A 21,803-nucleotide genomic window follows, 5' to 3' on the forward strand; every position below is an offset into this window, starting at 1 on the left:
CATTTATTCCTACCCTTTGTTTCCTATCTTTTAACCAGTTACCAATCCATGAAAGGACCTTCCCTCTTAGCCCATGACAGCTTACTTTCCTTAAGAGCCTTTGGTGAGGGACCTTGTCAAAGGCCTTCTGAAAATCTACAAAACCATTTGGAGAACACTTCAATCTCTCTGGTCACTCGATTACAGACCTAAAAGTGGCAATTCTTTAACAGAAAAACTTCAAAAACAGACTCCAACGAGTCTCCAACATGTCTAGTTGGCAGCCGGTGTCAAGTGGAGTGCCCCAGGGGTCGGTCCTGGGGCCGGTTTTGTTCAATATCTTCATAAATGATCTGGAGGATGGTGTGGATTGCACTCTCAGCAAATTTGCGGATGATACTAAACTGGGAGGAGTGGTAGATACGCTGGAAGGGAGGGATAGGATACAGAAGGACCTAGACAAATTGGAGGATTGGGCCAAAAGAAATCTGATGAGGTTCAATAAGGATAAGTGCAGGGTCCTGCACTTAGGACGGAAGAATCCAATGCACCGCTACAGACTAGGGACCAAATGGCTAGGCAGCAGTTCTGCGGAAAAGGACCTAGGGGTGACAGTAGATGAGAAGCTGGATATGAGTCAGCAGTGTGCCCTTGTTGCCAAGAAGGCCAATGGCATTTTGGGATGTATAAGTAGGGGCATAGCGAGCAGATCGAGGGACGTGATCATCCCCCTCTATTCGACATTGGTGAGGCCTCATCTGGAGTACTGTGTCCAGTTTTGGGCCCCACACTACAAGAAGGATGTGGATAAATTGGAGAGAGTCCAGCGAAGGGCAACAAAAATGAGGAGGGGACTGGAACACGTGAGTTATGAGTAGAGGCTGAGGGAACTGGGATTGTTTAGTCTGCAGAAGAGAAGAATGAGGGGGGATTTGATAGCTGCTTTCAACTACCTGAAAGGGGGTTCCAAAGAGGATGGCTCTAGACTGTTCTCAATGGTAGCAGATGACAGAACGAGGAGTAATGGTCTCAAGTTGCAGTGGGGGAGGTTTAGATTGGATATTAGGAAAAACTTTTTCACTAAGAGGGTGGTGAAACACTGGAATGCGTTACCTAGGGAGGTGGTAGAATCTCCTTCCTTAGAGTTTTTTAAGGTCAGGCTTGACAAAGCCCTGGCTGGGATGATTTAACTGGGAATTGGTCCTGCTTCAAGCAGGAGGTTGGACTAGATGACCTTCTGGGGTCCCTTCCAACCCTGATATTCTATGATTCTATGACTGCTGAATTGGAATTAATTTGCAAACTGGATACAATTAACTTAGGCTTGAATAGAGACTGGGAGTGGATGGGTCATTACACAAAGTAAAACTATTTCCCTTTGTTTATCCCCACCCCACCCCCCGACTGTTCCTCAGACGTTCTTGTCAACTGCTGGAAATGGCCCACCTTGATTATCACTACAAAAGGTCGTTGTGTCCGACACCCCCCCCCCGTCCCTCCCCGCTCTCCGGCTGGTAATAGCTCACCTTACCTGATCATTCTGGTTACAGTGTGTATGGTAACACCCATTGTTTCATGTTCTCTGTGTATATAAATCTCCCCACTGTATTTTCCACTGAATGCATCTGATGAAGTGAGCTGTAGCTCATGAAAGCTTATGGTCAGATAAATGGGTTAGTCTCTAAGGTGCCACAAGTCCTCCTGTTCTTTTTGCGGATACAGACTAACACGGCTGTTACTCTGAGACCTGAAAATCTAAGTACACTATATCCACTGGATCCTTTTGGTCCACATGCTTGTTGACCCCCTCTGTTAGGATAGAGATATTCAGGCCTGTCTGTAAAGGCCTGTACTCTAAGAATTTAGGTGTATTCTTATCACTTGGCTAGTGATAGAGGTATAAAAGACAGAATCAAAACCACTGTCTGCCAGTGTAAGGTCCTTCTCTTACTGTGACAGTCTGAGGCCCTGTTCTTAGGCTAAGGCCTTTGGCTAAGCAGCAGAGGCAGCCATAAGCTGGGAAGCGAACGGTCACATCCTCACATTCCAAACTAGTCACATTGAAATTAGGTGCTATTGGGCTGTTAGGCACTATCAGGACAGGATTGTATTCCTATCACCTCCAGAGAAAGGGAAGTGCCTAGAAAATGTAAAAGGAAACTTAGTTTGATAGCATCCTGTCTGGCAAGAACTCACTTATCAATAGCTGGGATGTGAAATCCTCACTTCTGTATTGTTTTGTCATTATAGTTCCCACTTTGCTGTTGTTTGTCTGTATAATCTCTGTCTGGTTCTGTGATTGTTCCTGTCTGCTGTATAATTAATTTTGCTGGGTGTAAACTAATTGAGGTGGTGGGATATAATTGGTTACATAATCATGTTACAATATGTTAGGATTGGTTAGTTAAATTTCAGGAAAATGATTGGTTAAGGTATAGCTAAGCAGAACTCAAGTTTTACTATATAATCTGTAGTCAATGAGGAAGTGATGGGGTGTGGGTGGGGGTGGGTGTGTGAGATGGGAACAGGGAATGGGGGTAAGAAAATTGGAATCATGTTTTGCTAAAGGGGGAGATGGGAACAGGGAATGGGGGTAAGAAAATTGGAATCATGTTTTGCTAAAGGGGGAAATGGGAACAGGGAATGGGAGTAAGGAAGTTGGAATCATGTTTGGCTAAGGGTAGGAATGGGAACAGGGACACAGGTGTAAGGCTCTGTGGTGTCAGAGCTGGGAAGGAGGATACTAAGGAAGGAAACTGGAATCATGCTTGCTGGAAGTTCACCCCAATAAACATCGAATTGTTTGCACCTTTGGACTTCGGGTATTGTTGCTCTCTGTTCATGCGAGAAGGACCAGGGAAGTAAGTGGGTGAAGGAATAAGCCCCCTAACATCTTGGTGCCGTGACTCGGACATCATTGAAGCCATCTTTTGCTCAGTGCTTGATGGGGGTCTCAGTCTGGAACCACATCCCTGATCAACCTCCTGGTTGCTGTTTGCAGTGTTGTAGCCTTGTTGGTCCCAGGATATTAGAGAGACCAGGTGGGCGAGGGAATATCTTTTGTTGGACCCATTTGCGTTGGTGAGAGAGACAAGCTTTCAAGCTACACAGAGTTCTTCTCCAGGCCCCGTGTGTCACCAGTAAATACAAGGGGCAACAGATTGTTTAGCATAAACCGGTAGACCCTGCGTTAACTGTGTATGCTAAGCAATCCGTCCCCTTGTATTTGGTGGTGACACACTGGGCACCGTTCCCAGCCGTGAAGGAGAATTCTGTGTAGCGCGAAAGCTTGAATACTCCTAACTGACACTGGCTTCTCCAGGGCAAGTGTTGGCGCTCTGCAGACACTGCCCTATAACACAGAACACAGAGAGACTAGGCAGAGCGTAGCCATGTCAAGTGAACCACGGGGCAGTTCTCTGCAGAGGGTTGTTGTATGGGAGCAGCTAGCCCAGTGGCCTCGTCTGTTGTCAGCTGCAGCCCATGGGGGGTGCTGGGGCTAGTGCTTTGGCTCTCCTGTGTGGTTGCAGGACTGGGGGGCCCTGTGCTCTGTACTTAGCAGTTCTGGAGGCAAGTTTGCTCTCAGAGGTCACGTTCAAGTAGAGAAAGTTGAAGCAGGTTGAAGCTCAAGGATGCAGTAGGTTTAACATTGCAGTGAAAGGTGGATACGAGGAGCGGGGGAGTGCCTGCGGCTGGTGCATGGGTCCTCCGGGAGCATGGCCAAAGTGCACTTTACATCTCAATACGGTGTAGCCGGACTCTGCCTTGTAGGCACATTCATCCAGACCAGGCCTCTTCACCGTGCTCAGTAAATCTCCCATGTCAGCTGCTGGCTCCCTTTCAAGGCCTCAGCAAGCAGGCCAGGGGAGGCCCTGTATGCAGCATGTATGCAGTGGGATGGGTGAGTCACGTGGGACAGGAGGTGCTGCTGAGAACGCCCCAGGCTGCAGGAGCCTGGAACAACATGAGCGAGAACTATGCAGAGACTCTGGTTTCTCAAGCGCTCTGTGGCATGGGGCTGTCTTGGGTGTGTCCTTCTTGGGTATTTGAGTTGGGAAAACCTCCTTCCCTAGAGCTGAGGTCATAGAATCATAGAATATCAGGGTTGGAAGGGACCTCAGGAGGTCAGCTAGTCCAACCCCCTGCTCAAAGCAGGACCAATCCCCAATGAAATCATCCCAGCAAGGGCTTTGTCAAGCCAGGCCTTAAAAACCTCGAAGGATGGAGATTCCACCACCTCCCTAGGTAACCCATTCCAGTGCTTCACCACCCTCCTAGTGAAACAGTGTTTCCTAATATCCAACCTCGACCTCCCCCACTGCAACTTGAGACCATTACTCCTTGTTCTGTCATCTGCCACCACTGAGAACAGCCTAGCTCCATCCTCTTTGGAACCCCCTTTCAGGTAGTTGAAAGCAGCTATCAAATCTCCCCTCACTCTTGTCTTCTGCAGACTAAATAACCCCAGTTCCCTCAGCCTCCCCTCATAAGTCATGTGCCCCAGCCCCCTAATAATTTTCGTTGTCTTTCGCTGGACTCTCTCCAATTTATCCACATCCTACTTGAAGTGTGGGCCCCAAAACTGGACACACTACTCCAGATGAGACCTCACCAATGTCGAATAGAGGGGAACGATCACATCCCTCGATCTGCTGGCAATGCTCCTACTAATGCAGCCCAATATGCAGTTGGCCTTCTTGGCAACAAGGGCACACTGCTGACTCATATCCAGCTTCTCGTCCACCGTAATTCCCAGGTCCTTTTCTGCAGAACTGCTGCTTAGCCAGTCCGTCCCCATGTAGCAGTGCATGGGATTCTTCCGTCCTAAGTGCAGGACTCTGCACTTGTCCTTGTTGAACCGCATCAGATTTCTTTTGGCCCAATCCTACAATTTCTCTAGGTTACTCTGGACCCTATCCGTACCCTCCAGCATATCTACCTCTCCCCCCAGCTTAGTGTCATCCACGAACTTGCTGAGGGTGCAGTTCATCAAGGGGTAAGGTGGTGACATACGTCCTTTATCTCTGTGCCTCTCTGGGTGCCTGGTGCAGCTTCCTTGCCAGTAGGCAAAGCTCCGTGCATTGGGCAGCTGTATCAGACTGGGCAGCCCAGCCATGTCTGCCGGGTGTGAAACCTTCAATAACTATCTGTCTCACTGCAAGGGTGCTGAGAAAGCAGCAGAAAGTAGAATCCATGCCCGAGCTGGCAGGAAGCCCCAGGGCAGGCGAAAAGCAGGGCTGTGAGGCTGATGAGAGCAATGGAAAGCCTGCCCTGGGGGCTTCCTGCCAGCCCCAGGAAGCGTGGTTTGTGTGATGGACTCACAGGACTCGTGCTCTCTCTCGGCTCTTTACGGTCCCTGGGAGGAACCCCCTTCAGTGGGACAGCCCTTCTTGGAGGTTCACTCTCTCTCAGGGTTAAACCGTAGGCCCCTCCGCCTCCTGGAACCGCACCTCTCCGAGCCTCCATCTCTGCCATGGGCCCCCTTGTAGGGGGAAAACGCGGTGCTTAACATCATAGGTGCCCCTTCTTGTAATGCTCAAACAACAACCAGGAATCCTTCTTGGTTGCCCTTCTTCCCCCCTGTCACGGAGTCCCTGGGCGATGCTCTGGAACTGCTCCCCATGAAGCCAGTCAGGACTCTGGGGCAGTCGCCTTTCTGTGAGCAGCCTGTCTTCAGGACACACAGCTCACACAGCTTCCACCTTCCTGGGTCTGACCTCGGAGCATTCAGCCTCCTCTGCCCCTCCATGCGCTTCCCACAGCGAGTCCACCCAAGTGGGGTCCTGGGGAAGCCAGAGGGTCCTGCCCCCCAACTCCGCAGTCAGACGGGACTCTCAGCCAGCCAGTAAAACAGAAGGTTTATTAGACGACAGGAACATGGTCTAAAACAGAGCTTGCAGGTGCAGAGAACGGGACCCCTCAGCTGGGTCCATTTTGGGGGGCAGGGAGTCAGAGAACCCCGTCTGCCCTTCACTCCATGTCCCAGCCAGCCCCAAACTGAAATTCCCTCCAGCCCCTCCTCCTCTGGGCTTTGTTCCTTTCCTGGGCCAGGTGGTCACCTGATTCCTTTGTTCTCCAACCCTTCAGCTTTCACCTTGCAGGGGGGGAAGGGCCCAGGCCATCAGTTGCCAGGAAACAGGGTGTCGGCCATTCTCTGTGTCCAGACCCCTGCACACACCTGCCCTCTAGGGCTCTGCAATGATCATACACCCCTATCCCATCACCTAGATACTTAAGAACTGCATAGGGGAAACTGAGGCACCCCCACAATATTCGGAGGAAACATTAAGAACAGGCCCACTTCGTCACACCCCCTCTCAGCTGTAGTTTCCTGCCCTTTCTGCTGAAAGGCGGGACCATGGGACCTGTGATCTGCCAGTAACAGCCGGGCCTGTAAGGGCCAGCACAGTGGAGGGAAGGGGCAGAGTCTGGAGGTGCTGTGGCTCCTGCGGCCATTGGCGAGCACAGCAGACATCTCAGCGCCCTAGGTGGCTTCAGAGAAGTACGCTGAGCACCGCGCTCGTTCGCCCGGGTGCGGGAGGGTGAGTCTCACTTGCATGCAGGGAGTGTCACCAGCTGCAACTCGTTCACCGAGGACAAACACCCCCCACGACGGTGCAAGGGGAGCACAAGCCGAGTCATCGCTGGGGCAGAGCCGTCAGCGCCTGACCCTGAGGTCCCTCCTCACCTGGGGGTTCCACCTTCCTGGCCGAGGCCGGAGCTGTCCTGGCGTCGCGAGAGGCCTCGGAGCTGCAGGACAGGGGCGTGGTCCATTGATCCTCCATCCTCTTACCTGGGTCCCGTCCTAGGGGAGGGAACTTACCCTTAGTCACAGCACACTGCCGGGCCTTTACTTACCGTATATCACCTGTTGTGCGGGTCCTTGCTTCACCTGTGTTCCTAGTCATTTGGTTCACCTCAGCTTCACCTTGTTTGGAACTGTTGATGGTCTAATAAATCATAGAATCATAGAATATCAGGGTTGGAAGGGACCTCAGGAGGTCATTTAGTCCAACCCCCTGCTCAAAGCAGGACCAATCCCCAATTAAATCATCCCAGCCAGGGCTTTGTCAAGCCTGACCTTAAAAACTTCTAAGGAAGGAGATTCCACCACCTCCCTAGGTAACGCATTCCAGTGTTTCACCACCCTCCTAGTGAAAAAGTTTTTCCTAATATCCAACCTAATACCTTGGTTGTCTACACCCACACAGCCTAGTTGATTTATTTGTTTTTTTAGGGGCTGACAGCAAACCCCGATGATCGATGCAGTTGGAGGATGTTCCTTTAGACTGGTTCTCTGTTGGCCTTACTAGCTAGTCAACACCCTCAGGGAGTCCACTCGCTCTAGGCCCTTGGGGCCTCCACCCCCAGAGGGAGCAACACAACCCGGTCTCTAGACTGGAGCAACCCTCAGCCAGCGTAAAACAGGAGGGTTTATTGAACGTCTGAACCCAGCATAGGAGGTTATCAGGACCCTTGGGCCTAGAATCCCTCAGCACAGGACATCTAGGTCTCTCCTGCATCCAGATGGGCTTCGGCCGCTATCTCTCCCCATTCCAGAAGCCCCCTCCTTCCAGCCGATCACCCTATATCACCTTCCCCCAAGCCCCTCCTCTGTCCTTTGTCTTCTGTCCCACGTAAACAGGCTGCTGGGGCCATCTCTCCTCCGCCCTTTGTTCCCTCACTGGCAGGAACCGGCTGACTTCCAAGCTGGGCTGGGCTGGGCCTCTTGGTCACCAGGTCACTGGTCACTAGGGTCCCCCATCTCCAGGCCGTTGTCTGGGGTCCCAACTGCTAGGCGAAGTCACCGCTGGTCCTCTGCAACAACAAACTCCCTCTCGCACCACCTCGTTACACAAGCAGCACGCAGGGAGACCGACTCCCACACACTCTGCATGCAAAGCACTGAAAAAACAAGACCCCCCGGCCCCACTTAGTCACAGCTTGTTTAGCCTAAAATGCAGGGGCCTGGGGATTGGATTGCTCCCCATAAAGACATTGGGGGTGGGCGTAAACAGCAGGGAGAGGGAGGAGCCACTGAAGTTAAAGGAGGAGGCTGGTGCAAGAACAAAGGGGCCAGGAGGAGGCTGGAAATTCGTATCTCTCACCATTGGAGGAGTGAGGTGCTGGAGCAGCCTCCCCTTCGGCGTCGCAGCAAACAACTCAACTGGCTTCAAGCTGGAGCTTGATGAGCGTACAAAGGGGATGATCTGGTGGGGCTGCCCGGGAGGGCTGAGACTGGCCTCTGCCCCACGAGGTCCCTGCCAGCCCTATATTCTTCTGACTCAGAAACTGGATGACGTACACGAACCCTCCATTTATTAATATTTAAAACCTCTTCATTGTTAAGCCAATTTAATGAATTTTGGGGCCAGACTCGGAGTTCTGGAATGCTTGGGGTGATGCTCAACGCATTTCCATTATGTGGTGTTTAAAAACCTGTTACCTCCTGGACCTAGATTTGCCAAGGTGCCCAGGGCCAGATGGACAGGCGGACGTTTATGGCCAGATGTTCAGCACCCCCTCTCCCCCCATTGGGACATGCATGGCCAGATGTTCTGCACCCCCATTGGGACGTGTCTAGCCAGATGTTCAGCATCCCCCCCTTGGGACATGCCTGGCCAGATGTTCAGCGCCCCCACATTGGGACATGGCTGGACAGGTGTTCAGGAGAGTTCAGTGCCGCGCGTGCTGATGCTTTGGGAAGTCAGGGCTCTCGTGCAGCGTGGGGTTGACACGGTTAGGCTTGTCTACACGATGCAGCTTTTAGCAACACAGCCGTGCTGCTACAAGGGGCGCAGGGCAGCTGCTGTCTGTCCCCCGAGAAAGCTCTCCCACCCCCCGTGAGTGGCAGGAGCGACAAAGCGCTATTCACACCGCTGCTCTTTGTCGGCCAAACACCCCTGAACGACAAAAGTGTTGCCGACGAAGCTCCAGTGCAGACAAAGCCTTAGAAAGGTGAGCTGGTGGCAGGCAGCTTTAGCAGGTAAAGCTGTTAAAGCCTGTGTGTACTTGCTGTTTTCCAGTTTGAACCCCACTTAATTAAGTGCAACCCTCCCCCCAAAATAACCCACCCCCTTTTTCCTCCTCCAGCAGGGTCTAGGGCTCAGCTGAGGGGCTTGGGAGAGGCGTGGGCAGACAGAGAACAAACTCCTGTCACTCCCTGGCTCCAAGAAACAAGATTTCACAACTCTGAACGCTCAGGGAAACAGAACACCCACCCCCTGCATGGGATTCCTGAGAACTGGGGCCTGGCTGCCTCTCTCACGCATGGATCTGGGCAGTGCCGGCCTGGGAGGGGAGGGACCCAACCAACCTGTCCCTATCCTGTTCTGCAGGGACTCCAGCACCCTGCCCAGCCAGGCTGCTCCATTTAACCCTTTCCAGGCTGTTCGGAAAATGCTCTGAATTTGCTTTCCCAGGTTCCCGGCAGGAGACTGTTCCTCTTTGCAGCTCCCCAGACCTGAGCCAGCAGCAGCAGTGGCCACGGAGCTGCGCAGACAGAGACTCTAGGTATTGGGAAAGTAGCCTCTGCCTTTCATACAGGTGGGTGGGCGCCCAGCACAGCAGGGCCTGTCCTGACGAGCTGCACACCGGGACTGCAGACAAGAAGCAATCATAGGAACGCGAGGGTACCTTCCATTGTTGACCGGGTTGGCCGCCGCCCCCCGTCCTTTCTGTGTCCCTGTCACTCCCGCCAGGCCTGCTTCCCACAGCTGGATACAGAGTCCAGCTGTCCCTGTCGCAAATTCAGATGCAAACGTGTCCCCCCATTTCCAGGCAGTGGGGCCTGGGCCTCATGCAGTTAATCATGGGCGGCAAGCTCATGAGCGACCAGGACAAGTTCCAGCTCCAAGGGCAATTTCTGCAGCTTAAGAGCTGGCACACCCAGCTCATGGGCATGGGGGGGCCCTCCCGTCCCAAGGCTCAGATGCCAGCTGTCAGAGGTAAGAGCACACCTTTCAGGGGAACGATATGTGGATCAGCACAGTGGGGATCCAGTATGTGATAACCCCAATCCCAGCGTTCCCCGCGCCGACCCCGCACTGGGCGCCGATCCCAGCATTCCCCGCGCCGGCCCCGCCCCGGGCACCAATCCCAGCGTTCCCCGCGCCGGCCCCGCCCCGGGCACCGATCCCAGCATTCCCCGCGCCGGCCCCGCCCCGGGCACCGATCCCAGCGTTCCCCGCACCGGCCCCGCCCCGGGCACCGATCCCAGCGTTCCCCGCGCCGGCCCCGCCCCGGGCACCGATCCCAGCGTTCCCCGCGCCGGCCCCACACTGGGCACCAATCCCAGCGTTCCCCGCGCCGGCCCCGCCCCGGGCGCCAATCCCAGCATTCCCCGCGCCGGCCCCGCCCCGGGCGCCAATCCCAGCGTTCCCTGCGCCGGCCCCGCCCCGGGCGCCAATCCCAGCGTTCCCCGCGCCGGCCCCGCCCCGGGCGCCAATCCCAGCGTTCCCCGCGCCGGCCCCGCCCCGGGCGCCAATCCCAGCGTTCCCCGCGCCGGCCCCGCCCCGGGCGCCAATCCCAGCGTTCCCCACTCCGGCCCAACATAACTTGCTTCAACGTGACCAAGCAGTGAGCACATGGATGCTGTTAAGCTTCGTGGCAAAGTGCTCCAAGGTTTTAGGGACAGGGGTGCAGAGATCTCTGTGGTCAGGAGGGAGCTGATCTGGGAGAAGGATTTGTTACCAGGGAAAATGGCAGAACTAGAACTGGGGGGAGGTTACAAAGTCCTTGCACCTTGAGCTACGGTGCAGATGGCAACTGGTGATTTGCAGGCTGCGCTGAGTACTGCAGCAGTGGCCCACAATTTTGCACTGTTTCTACTGGGGAATGACTTTTTCGATGTGGCAGAATCTGTCCCAGGGTTTGTGAGCAGCAAGAAGGAATCTTGTGCTGAATGCCCCGGGGGGCGGGGTAAAGTCACAAGTGTTGCTGGAGAAATAGGGGAGTGTCTCTTTAATTCCTTGGTCGCAGCAGGGATGGTCGTAACCAGTTCCTGTAGCCCCATTACGCTAGGCAAGTTCCTGGGGGAAGAGATGGATAAAGCCAGCTCCTGTCCTGTGATCATCTCCCTGGGGGAGGGGGATGCTCCACCTTGTAACAGGGAGGCCTTCCCAGCTTCTCACTGCCAGGAAGTTGCAGGTCAGCAGGGGACAGGTCCTGCCCTGGGGTGCACAGGGACATGTATCCTGGAGATCACAGAATCATATTATATCAGGGTTGGAAGGGACCTCAGAAGGTCATCTAGTCCAACCCCCTGCTCAAAGCAGGACCAATCCCCAACTAAATCATCCCAGTCAGGGCTTTGTCAAGCCTAACCTTAAAAACCTCAAAGGAAGGAGATTCTGCCACTGTGAGGCAGCAGGGAGGAGGAAGTGTTGACCTGGGAATGTGGCAGGGGAGTTTCACTGGGGATGGGAGACCTGAGAGCCTGTCACCTGAGCCAGGAGGGGGAGGAGGAGGTGACACCTCGGCCAGGAATGTGAAGATAGGCTGCAGCAGGGAACCTGCTGGGTGGGTTTAGTTTCAGTTTGGGGCTGGGTGGCGGAACGCAGGGAACCCCAGGGCTGGGGTCTAAGCTCCCTGCTCCCCCAGAAGGACTCGACTGAGGGGTCCTGGTTGTACCCACAAGCTCTGTTTTGGACTGTGTTCCTGTTGTCCAATAAACCTTCTGTTTTACTGGCTGGCTGAGAGTCTCAGTGAATCCCAGGAAGAGGGGTGCAGGGCCTGGACTCCCCCACAGTCCGTGACAACCACCTCCCCAGGTAACCCATTCCAGCGCTTCACCACCCTCCTAGTGAAAAGGTTTTTCCTAATATCCAACCTAAACCTCCCCCACTGGAAGTTGGGTTCCTGATGACTGCTGGGGTGGGAGCAGACCCCAAGGACTCTGTAGCTGGAAGCAAGCCCAATCTGAATGAAAGGGCTGGGGGGGATTTTGCTGGCCAGTGAAGGGTCTGTCACAGCTGGTAGCTGTGAGCCCACAGCTGGATCGGGATCACCTTCCCTTTTGGGGGACACAGGAATGTCCCACAAGCATGTTGCTTTTCAGTTTCTACCTGTAAACAGGCTTAGAGCTTGGCACAGCCTCAAAAGCATAACAGGCCAACACTGCCGTGTAGAAGGGAAAACTGAGGCACACCGCCTCATAGCATTGGTGGCTAAATGCCAAGACTCCTACACTTTAACAGACGTTGCTGTCTGCGTTCTGTTAGCAATACTACACCCCAACTTGTTTTCAGGCACCAGGGGACCAGGAACCCTGCACCTTGCTAGGACACCTGTGAGTGACATTGTAGGGTTTAGAGGGGCTGGGAGGATGTGTAACCAGAGACAAACCGGGATTTTACATGTACTGCCGCCACCATGGACAGGGTCCAAGGCTCTGGCAGTAAGTTCAGGAGGAGGGTGTGACACTGCACTCCATATGCACTTCCATATTTTATGGAAATATGCTAATGAGTGTGAATATGAGGTAACTGGAATATGCTTCATGCAAAAGGTCTCTTGTAAGGTATCATTACAAAGCCTAAAACCTACTGAGTGTGGTCATCCCATTTGTTTAAATGTATCATTCTTGTATCTGAAACTAGAAATATGAAGTATTACTCTGAGGGCCTATTGTAACTATGCAAAGAGTGGGCCATCAATAATGGCTTGGAATCTTGATGGCTCCCATTAACCAGGACAATTGTTTGTAACTGGCTCTGTTTACTCGCAAACCTTCCTGGTAACCTGCAGGCCAACCCTGAAAGAATGGAGAATGAGGTCTTACAGTGGCATGTGACCATGTCACCTGGAACTGGAATCCATCTTAAACCTGGTGCTTTTCCATTTAGAGGGAAGGGTGGGAACCCAGAGAGAGAGAGAGACAAAGGATTCCCACCTTGTGCCAAAGCTATAAAAGGGGGTGGAACAGAACAAGGGGGCTGCCAGTTATGAGAAATCCCCAAGTTACCACCTGAGTTGGAACTAACAAGGACTGTACCAGGGGAAAGGATTGAGACCAGACTAGGAAGACTCTAGTCTGTGAAAGAAGCTTATTGGAACATCTTGGAGGGTGAGATTTACCTGTATTCAGTTTCTTAAATGTATTAGGCTTAGACTTGCATGGTTTTGCTTTATTTTACTTGGTGACTTACTTTGTTCTGTCTGGTTTCAGAGTAGCAGCCGTGTCAGTCTGTATCCACAAAAAGAAAAGAAGGACTTGTGGCACCTTAGAGACTAACAAATTTATTTGAGCATCAGCTTTCGTGAGCATCCGATGAAGTGAGCTGTAGCTCACGAAAGCTTATACTCAGATAAATTTGTTAGTCTCTAAGGTGCCACAAGAACTCCTTTTCTTTTTGTTCTGTCTGTTATCACTTGGAACCACTTAAATCCTGCTTTTTATTCTTAATAAATCACTTTTGTTTATTAATTAATCCAGAGTAAGTGATTAATACCTGGGGGGAGCAAACAGCTGTGCATATCTCTCTATCAGTGTTATCGACGACAGACAATTTATGAGTTTACCCTGTATAAGCTTTATACAGAGTAAAATGGATTTATTTGGGGTTTGGATCCCATTGGGAGCTGGGTGTCTGGGTGCTGGGGACAGGAGTACCTTCTGAGTGGTTTTCAGTTAAACCCTGCAGCTTTGGGGACATGGTTCAGACCCTGGGTCTGTGTTTGCAGCAGGCTGGCGTGTCTGGCTCAACAAGGCAGGGGTCTGGAGTCCCAAGCTGGCAGGGATCAGGGAGGCCAGAAAAGGTGGGGGAGTTGCACTGTATGTAAGGGAACAGTATGACTGCTCAGAGCTCAAGTTTGAAACTGCAGAAAAACCTGAGAGTCTCTGGATTAAGTTTAGAAGCGTGAGCAACAAGGGTGATGTCGTGGTGGGAGTCTGCTATAGACCACCGGACCAGGGGGATGAGGTGGACGAGGCTTTCTTCCAGCAACTCGCAGAAGCTACTAGATCGCATGCCCTGGTTCTCATGGGCAATTTTAATCATCCTGATATCTGCTGGGAGAGCAATACAGCGGTGCACAGACAATCCAGGAAGTTTTTGGAAACTGTAAGGGACAATTTCCTGGTGCAAGTGCTGGAGGAACCAACTAGGGGCCGAGCTCTTCTTGACCTGCTGCTCACAAACCGGGAAGAATTAGTAGGGGAAGCAAAAGTGGATGGGAACCTGGGAGGCAGTGACCATGAGATGGTCGAGGTCAGAATCCTGACACAAGGAAGAAAGGAAAGCAACAGAATACGGACCCTGCACTTCAGAAAAGCAGACTTTGACTCCCTCAGGGAACTGATGGGCAAGATCCCCTGGGAGAATAACATGAGGGGGAAAGGAGTCCAGGAGAGCTGGCTGTATTTTAAAGAATCCTTATTGAGGTTACAGGGACAAACCATCACGATGTGTAGAAAGAATAGTAAATATGGCAGGCGACCAGCTTGGCTTAACAGTGAAATCCTTGCTGATCTTAAACACAAAAAAGAGGCTTACAAGAAGTGGAAGATTGGACAAATGACCAGGGATGACTATACAAATATTGCTCAGGCATGCAGGAGTGAAATCAGGAAGGCCAAATCACACCTGGAGTTGCAGCTAGCGAGGGATGTTAAGAGTAACAAGAAGGGTTTCTTCAGGTATGTTGGCAATAAGAAGAAAGCCAAGGAAAGTGTGGGCCCCTTACTGAATGAGGGAGGCAACCTAGTGGCAGAAGATGTGGAAAAAGCTAATGTACTCAATGCTTTTTTTGCCTCTGTCTTCACGAACAAGGTCAGCTCCCAGACTACTGCAGTGGGCAGCACAGCATGGGGAGGAGGTGGCCAGCCCTCTGTGAAGGAAGAAGTGGTTTGGGACTATTTAGAAAAACTGGACGTGCACAAGTCCATGGGGCCGGATGCATTGCATCCGAGAGTGCTAAAGGAATTGGCGGATGTGATTGCAGAGCCATTGGCCATTATCTTTGAAAACTCATGGCGATCGGGGGAAGTCCCGGACGACTGGAAAAAGGCTAATGTAGTGCAAATCTTTAAAAAAGGGAAGAAGAAGGATCCTGAGAACTACAGGCCGGTCAGCCTCACCTCAATCCCCGGAAAAATCATGGAGCAGGTCCTCAAGGAATCAATTCTGAAGCACTTAGACGAGAGGAAAGTGATCAGGAACAGTCAGCATGGATTCACCAAGGGAAAGTCATGCCTGACTAATCTAATTGCCTTCTATGACGAGATAACTGGTTCTGTGGATGAAGGGAAAGCAGTGGACGTGTTATTCCTCGACTTTAGCAAAGCTTTTGGCACGGTCTCCCACAGTATTCTTGTCAGCAAGTTAAAGAAGTATGGGCTGGATGGATGCACTACAAGGTGGGTAGAAAGTTGGCTAGATTGTCGGGCTCAACGGGTAGTGATCAATGGCTCCATGTCTAGTTGGCAGCCGGTATCTAGCGGAGTGCCCCAAGGGTCGGTCCTGGGGCCGGTTTTGTTCAATATCTTCATTAATGATCTGGAGGATGGCGTGGATTGCACCCTCAGCAAGTTTGCGGATGACACTAAACTGGCAGGAGTGGTAGATACGCTGGAAGGTAGGGATAGGATACAGAGGGACCTAGACAAATTGGAGGATTGGGTCAAAAGAAATCTGATGAGGTTCAACAAGGACAAGTGCAGAGTCCTGCACTTAGGACGGAAGAATCCCATGCACCACTACAGACTAGGGCCCGAATGGCTCGGCAGCAGTTCTGCGGAGAAGAACCTAGGGGTGACAGTGGACGAGAAGCTGGATATGAGTCAGCAGTGTGCCCTTGTTGCCAAGAAGGCCAATGGCATTTTGGGATGTATAAGTAGGGGCATAGTGAGCAGATCGAGGGACGTGATCGTTCCCCTCTATTCGACATTGGTGAGGCCTCATCTGGAGTACTGTGTCCAGTTTTGGGCCCCACACTACAAGAAGGATGTGGAGAAATTGGAGAGAGTCCAGCAAAGGGCAACAAAAATGATTAGGGGTCTGGAACACATGACTTACGAGGAGAGGCTGAGGGAATTGGGATTGTTTAGTCTGCGGAAGAGAAGAATGAGGGGGGATTTGATAGCTGCTTTCAACTACCTGAGAGGTGGTTCCAGAGAGGATGGTTCTAGACTATTCTCAGTGGTAGAAGAGGACAGGACAAGGAGTTATTGGTCTCAAGTTGCAGTGGGGGAGGTTTAGGTTGGATATTAGGAAAAACTTTTTCACTAGGAGGGTGGTGAAACACTGGAATGCGTTGCCTAGGGAGGTGGTGGAATCTCCTTCCTTAGAAGTTTTTAAGGTCAGGCTTGACAAAGCCCTGGCTGGGATGATTTAGTTGGGGATCGGTCCTGCTCTGGGCAGGGGGTTGGACTAGATGACCTCCTGAGGTCCCTTCTGACCCTGATAGTCTGTGATTCCATGATTCCATGACAGGGAAAACCGGCTCAGAGGTAGTTTCAGCACATCAGGTGACAGTCCCAAGGGGGTCTCTGTGACCGAACCCGTCATGGTGCCTGAAGCTGCTTCCCCGCCTTGGCCTGGAACAGAGCTGCCTCCTCACCTTCAACCTTTCCTTAAAACCCTGCTCTCGTTCCCTGCTCGGCCTGGCTGGGGCGCACCCAGGAAGAACCAGGCAGCAGAGGGCAATGGGCATCCCTGGCATGCTCACACCACAGGCCGGGCGCTCAGAGCTGCAGTCTGCAGAAAGGCCGGTGCTCAGCTATTCTGGAGGTTGCACCCACCCTGGGCAAGGGGGCGGTGCCCCAAGAGAAAAGACGCCCCTGGGGGCCCCATGAGAGCTGTTGCCTGGCCAGCGCGGGGGAAGGGGAGGGTGTGACGAGCAGGGAGTGGGGAGGATTGATCTGGGGATGTTGCAGTGGAGTTTCATTGGAGATGGGAGACTTCACCTGAGGGAAGATACCTGAGCCTGTAACCTGAGCCAGGAGGGGGGCTGGGGCGAGGTGACACCTTCTGCCCGGGAAACTGGACAAAGGCTGGGTGGGGGGGAGCTGCGGGGAGGCTGGGGGAGACGGCTGGAGGGGTTTCCAGTTTTGGGGGAGTTGGCTGGCCAAGAGGAGGGAACCCCAACCCCCCTCTCTGAGGCCCCACCCCACTCACTCCATTCTCCCTCGCTTGCTATCCCCCATCCTCCCTCACTTTCACCTGGCTGAGGCAGGGGGTTGGGGTGCAGGAGGGGATGGGGGCTCTGGGCTGGGGCCAAGGGGTTCAGAGTGTGGGAGGGGGCTGCAGGCTGAGCCTGGGGCAGAGGGCTGGGTTGCAGGAAGGGATGCAGGATGCAAACTCTGGGAGGGAGGGTGTGTGCAGGAGGGGGCTCCAGGCTGGGGCAGGGGGTTGGGGTGTGGGAGGGGCTGTGGGCTCTGGGAGGGAGTTTGGGTGCAGGAAGGGGCTCCAGGCTGGGGCAGGGGGTTGGGGTGCAGGAGGGAGTGCAGCCTCCAGCCGGGCAGTACTTACCTCGGGCGGTGTCTGGGTGGTGGCACAGTGGAGCTAAGGCAGGCTCCCTGCCTGCCCTGGCCCCGCACCACTCCTGGAAGTGGCCGCTATGTCCCTGTCGCGGGGTAGGGGGGGGCGCCGAGGGGTCTCCGTGTGCTGCCTGAGCCTGCAAGTGCCACCCCCGCAGCTCCCATTGGCCGCAGTTCCCAGCCAATGGGAGCTGCGGAGTTGGTGCTCGGGGTGCGGGCAGCATGTGGAGATACCTACCCCCACCCCTCAGGGGTCGCAGGGACGTGCCAGCCGCTTCCAGGAGTGGCGCGGAGCCAAGGCAGGTAAGGAGCCTGCCCAATTCTGGGAGACTCCCAGCGAAATCAGGAGGGTTGGCAACCCTACCAGAGCCCCCTGTTCAAGCCGTTTCGTGGCATGTTGTGACGGTCCCAAGTCCAGCCCTGTCACTCCCACGGGGACACAGCCGTGCGTGGGAGAATTTCACAGGTGTGGCCGTGCCCCTAGGAGCCCCAGGGACGGCTCGAGGCCTCCGCACACAGCCTGTTCGATGGGAACAGGGCAAAGAAGAGGCCAGGCTGCCCATGCTGCTCACCGTGGGCTGTGCTTTCGAGGCCCCCAGAAGCCAGCCAAAAGAGCAGTGTAGGCAGCCAGGTGTGGTGTCTTTGCAGATCACCAGTAAGCCACCGACCTGTTCCCAGCCGGGCTCTGGGGTTTCAGAGAGAAAGACCCAAGAGTAGCGACAGCGGCAACGAACCCGCTGAGCAGGAGCCTATGAGTCCCATCAGCCCCCTCCCCACTGCACAGCCCCGCCGCCCGGCCCAGGGCCTGTCCAGCACTTCTGGCCAGGGCACTAAGGTGCCCAGCAGCCTCCTCCCTAGGGCACTTTCCATTGCCCTGGCCAGGCAGGAGGAAAGACCTTGAGCCAGGCAGTGACGGGGCCTGTGGGAAGCAGCAGCCACACCCCGGCTGGCCAGGAGCTGCAGAGGGGCTCCTGGGACTGCACAGAGTCATGCCTGGGATGGGCCGGGAGCGCCGGCCAGGGCAGCTGGGGCAGGTCTGCCTGTAGGGCTCCCATATTTCTGGTCGGGGGGTTGGGTGCAGTTGGGGGAGCTGGAGGGGTGCCTGCGGTGGGGTACTCGCTGGAGGCGGGGGGCAGTGTTGCTCTCTCCCACGGTGGCAGGGTGGCTGGCACAAGCCCAGGATGCAGAGACAGTGCCACCCCTCAGCAGAGACCCTCGCCGGGGCTGGGAGCTGGGGCTTGGGAGGGCAGGGTCCGGCAGCTGGGGCTTGCAGGGGAATGGGCCCGTCAGCTGCGGATGCAGGGGAGGGACCAATCGGGAAGCGGGCCAATCGGGGCTCTCTCTGAGCTGCAGCTTCTCTGGTCTGCCTGTTGTTTGAAAACTGCCCGGACAGAGGGCGGAGGCTCAAAGACGAGGCTGGCCCGGGAAAGCCCAGCCGTGGCCCTGGGTGCATGGGACCTAGGGGGAGCAGCCGCGGCTGGGCAGGGAGCGTTACAGAGGCCCCCAGTGAGAGACACGAGCTGAGCCTGGCCTGGAACCTGCCAGCTCCTGCAGGCCTGGACAGACACAGGCCTGGGAAGGGCAGCCCAGACGCTAGACCTGAGAAGCCCTGACTCTCAGCTGGACCGGCCCCAAACAGGCCCCACCGCTGCTCACCATGCACTGTAACTGTCTACACTTCTGCAGGATTTCCCCTGTCCTGCCAGCCCTAGTACAAACCTTTCCCTGAGCCTTGGCTTTGAGTGGTTATTGGCACCCACCAGGGCTAGGACCCACAAGCCCGAGCTGCTGAAGTGCCTGCAGTGCTGGCCTCAGTCCGGATGCACCTGGCGTGCTGCTGGCACCTTGGGGTATGGTGCGCTCCAGCCCGGAGCATCTGCAATAATTTCACATGTGGGCTCACTCCCGAGGAAAGCCTGGTCACCTCTTGCAGCTTAGAGGCTCTCAGGCTCTCAGCACAGGCTGTAAGGGCATCTTCCGGGTTATCTGCATCCCCAGGGAGGGGAGGAGCGCCGAGTTCCCAGCAATCTGGACAGGTTTCAGAGTAACAGCCGTGTTAGTCTGTATTCGCAAGAAGAAAAGGAGGACTTGTGGCACCTTAGAGACTAACCCATTTATTTGAGCAGAAGCTTTCGTGAGCTACAGCTCACTTCATCGGATGCATACTGTGGAAAGTACAGAAGATCTTTTTATACACACAAAGCATGAAACAATGGGTGTTTACCACTACAAAAGGTTTTTTCTCCCCCCACCCCACTCTCCTGCTGGTAATAGCTTATTATGATAATCAAGGTGGGCCATTTCCAGCACAAATCCAGGGTTTAATAATCAAGGTGGGCCATTTCCAGCACAAATCCAGGGTTTAAAGTACGGAAAATAGATCTTCTGTACTTTAAACACTGGATTTGTGCTGGAAATGGCCCACCTTGATTATCATAATAAGCTATTACCAGCAGGAGCGTGGGGTGGGGGGAGAAAAAACCTTTTGTAGTGGTAAACACCCATTTTTTCAAACTGGACAGTCTCTACGTAAAAGAATAAATGGACACAAATCAGATGTCCAGAATTATAACATTCATAAACCAGTCGGAGAACACTTCAATCTCTCTGGTCACGCGATTACAGACATGAAAGTTGTGATATTACAACAAAAAAACTTCAAAACCAGACTCCAGCGAGAGACTGTTGAATTGAAATTCATTTGCAAATTGGATACAATTAACTTAGGCTTGAATAAAGACTGGGAGTGGCTAAGTCATTATGCAAGGTAACCTATTTCCCCTTGTTTTTTCCTACCCCCCCACCCCCCCAGACGTTCTTGTTAAACCCTGGATTTGTGCTGGAAATGGCCCAACTTGATTTCATACACATTGTAAGGAGAGTGATCACTTTAGATAAGCTATTACCAGCAGGAGAGTGGGTTTGTGGGAGGAGAGAAAACCTTTTGTAGTGGTAAACACCCATTTTTTCATGCTTTGTGTGTATAAAAAGTGTATATTTTATACACTTTCCACAGTATGCATCCGATGAAGTGAGCTGTAGCTCACGAAAGCTCATGCTCAGATAAATTGGTTAGTCTCTAAGGTGCAGCAGTCTGCAGGGGTGGTTTCAAAGCTGTCAGTTTGCACGAGCTCAGGAATTACGGCTTCCTGCAGATGGCACTGCACTGCCACAGACTAGGGCTGCGAAGACTGGCCGGCCTAATCCCAGCACAGACAGGTGTGGTTTAGCCTCCTGGATGGGGATGGGGACAGGGACTGACCGGCCTCCTGTGGAGGGAGGGCCCAGGGACTAATCAGGTCGTTAACCCGTAAAGTGCCTTCCACACTGATAGTGCTGCATCCTGCCGCTGTCACGGTAACAGGGCAACTCTGGGCCTGTTTCCTGCTCCCCAAATCTCTTGGGGTTTGTCCACGGCCAATGCACAGCGTTGGCTTCTGAGGGTCCCAGGGTCTGTAATAGGGAGACACAGGTTTCCTACTGGAACAAAGCTGCCTCCCCTTCCGCTAAGATCTCTGCTCTCTGCCTGGCTCAGGGCTTGATCTGGATCTGACCACTGACGCGCTGCCCTTTATCCAGTGGCAGCTTTAGAAGTCCTGGGGTTGAATCCATATTCCATCACACAGCTGCAGAGGCCACTTTGGCGGGGTTAGTTAAGACAAAGATCCATTCTGCTCACGTCATCCTCTGCAGGTGATTAAAGATTCCCTTTATTGAGAGAGGAGAGCTGGTCAGCACCTGGGAACCCCCGAGGCTTCAAGCAGGCGTAGAACGTTGGCAAAGCGAGCTCAGGAGTTGGAAGGAGAAGAGGAGCTGAGCCTGGGATAGTCCTGTCTGGAAATGCCCTGTCAGACGGGAAAGGCCCCTTTATTTCTGGCTGCTCCACTGAAAAGTCCATGTTGCAAACCCAATTTTGAATAAACAAACCCTTCTGAAAATATGCCTCATGATTCCTCAGCTCCTGGCTAGAGTTCACAGACCTCAGCTCCAGGGCAGCTGTCAGGCGGGAAGGAGGACTTTGAAAACAACATACCACTGTGTTTCTGAGTGAGTCTAGTGCTCGAAAGGGGAGGGAAACAGTATCCCCCGCTACAGACTAACATGGCATTGGATCACTCAGGGAGGGGTGCACTTGGAGAAACTAAATCAAATCGACGAGAATCATGCACGCCAATGCTGTGCAACCCTCTGCCGCTCAGCTCTGCCAATGCAACCCACTCCCCTGACAAGTCTTCCACTTCTGGCCTCCACCCAGCTCTGCTGATACTCCTCGATCCAGACCTGCAGTCTCCCCCCGCCACTCAGCCTCAACTCTGACTTGAAAAACGTTGGAATTCCGATTCTG

The 21,803-nt window shown here is 53.6% G+C and overlaps 1 protein-coding gene across 1 annotated transcript in view; it reads right to left on the bottom strand.

Moving 5' to 3' along the window:
• Nucleotides 1–21,146: 21,146 nt before the first annotated feature.
• The window catches only part of EPPK1 (epiplakin 1), a 37,278-nt gene continuing 36,621 nt past the window's right edge, over nucleotides 21,147–21,803 (bottom strand). Inside the window, exon 3 of the mRNA XM_084620845.1 lies at nucleotides 21,147–21,303. Within this exon, the coding sequence (XP_084476971.1) occupies nucleotides 21,247–21,303 (57 nt within the window). The 3' untranslated portion in view covers nucleotides 21,147–21,246. The remainder of the gene's footprint in view (nucleotides 21,304–21,803) is intronic.

The sequence above is a fragment of the Lepidochelys olivacea genome (genome assembly GCF_965140295.1).
Source record: "Lepidochelys olivacea isolate rLepOli2 genome assembly, chromosome: 2".
Taxonomy (NCBI): Eukaryota; Metazoa; Chordata; order Testudines; family Cheloniidae; genus Lepidochelys; species Lepidochelys olivacea.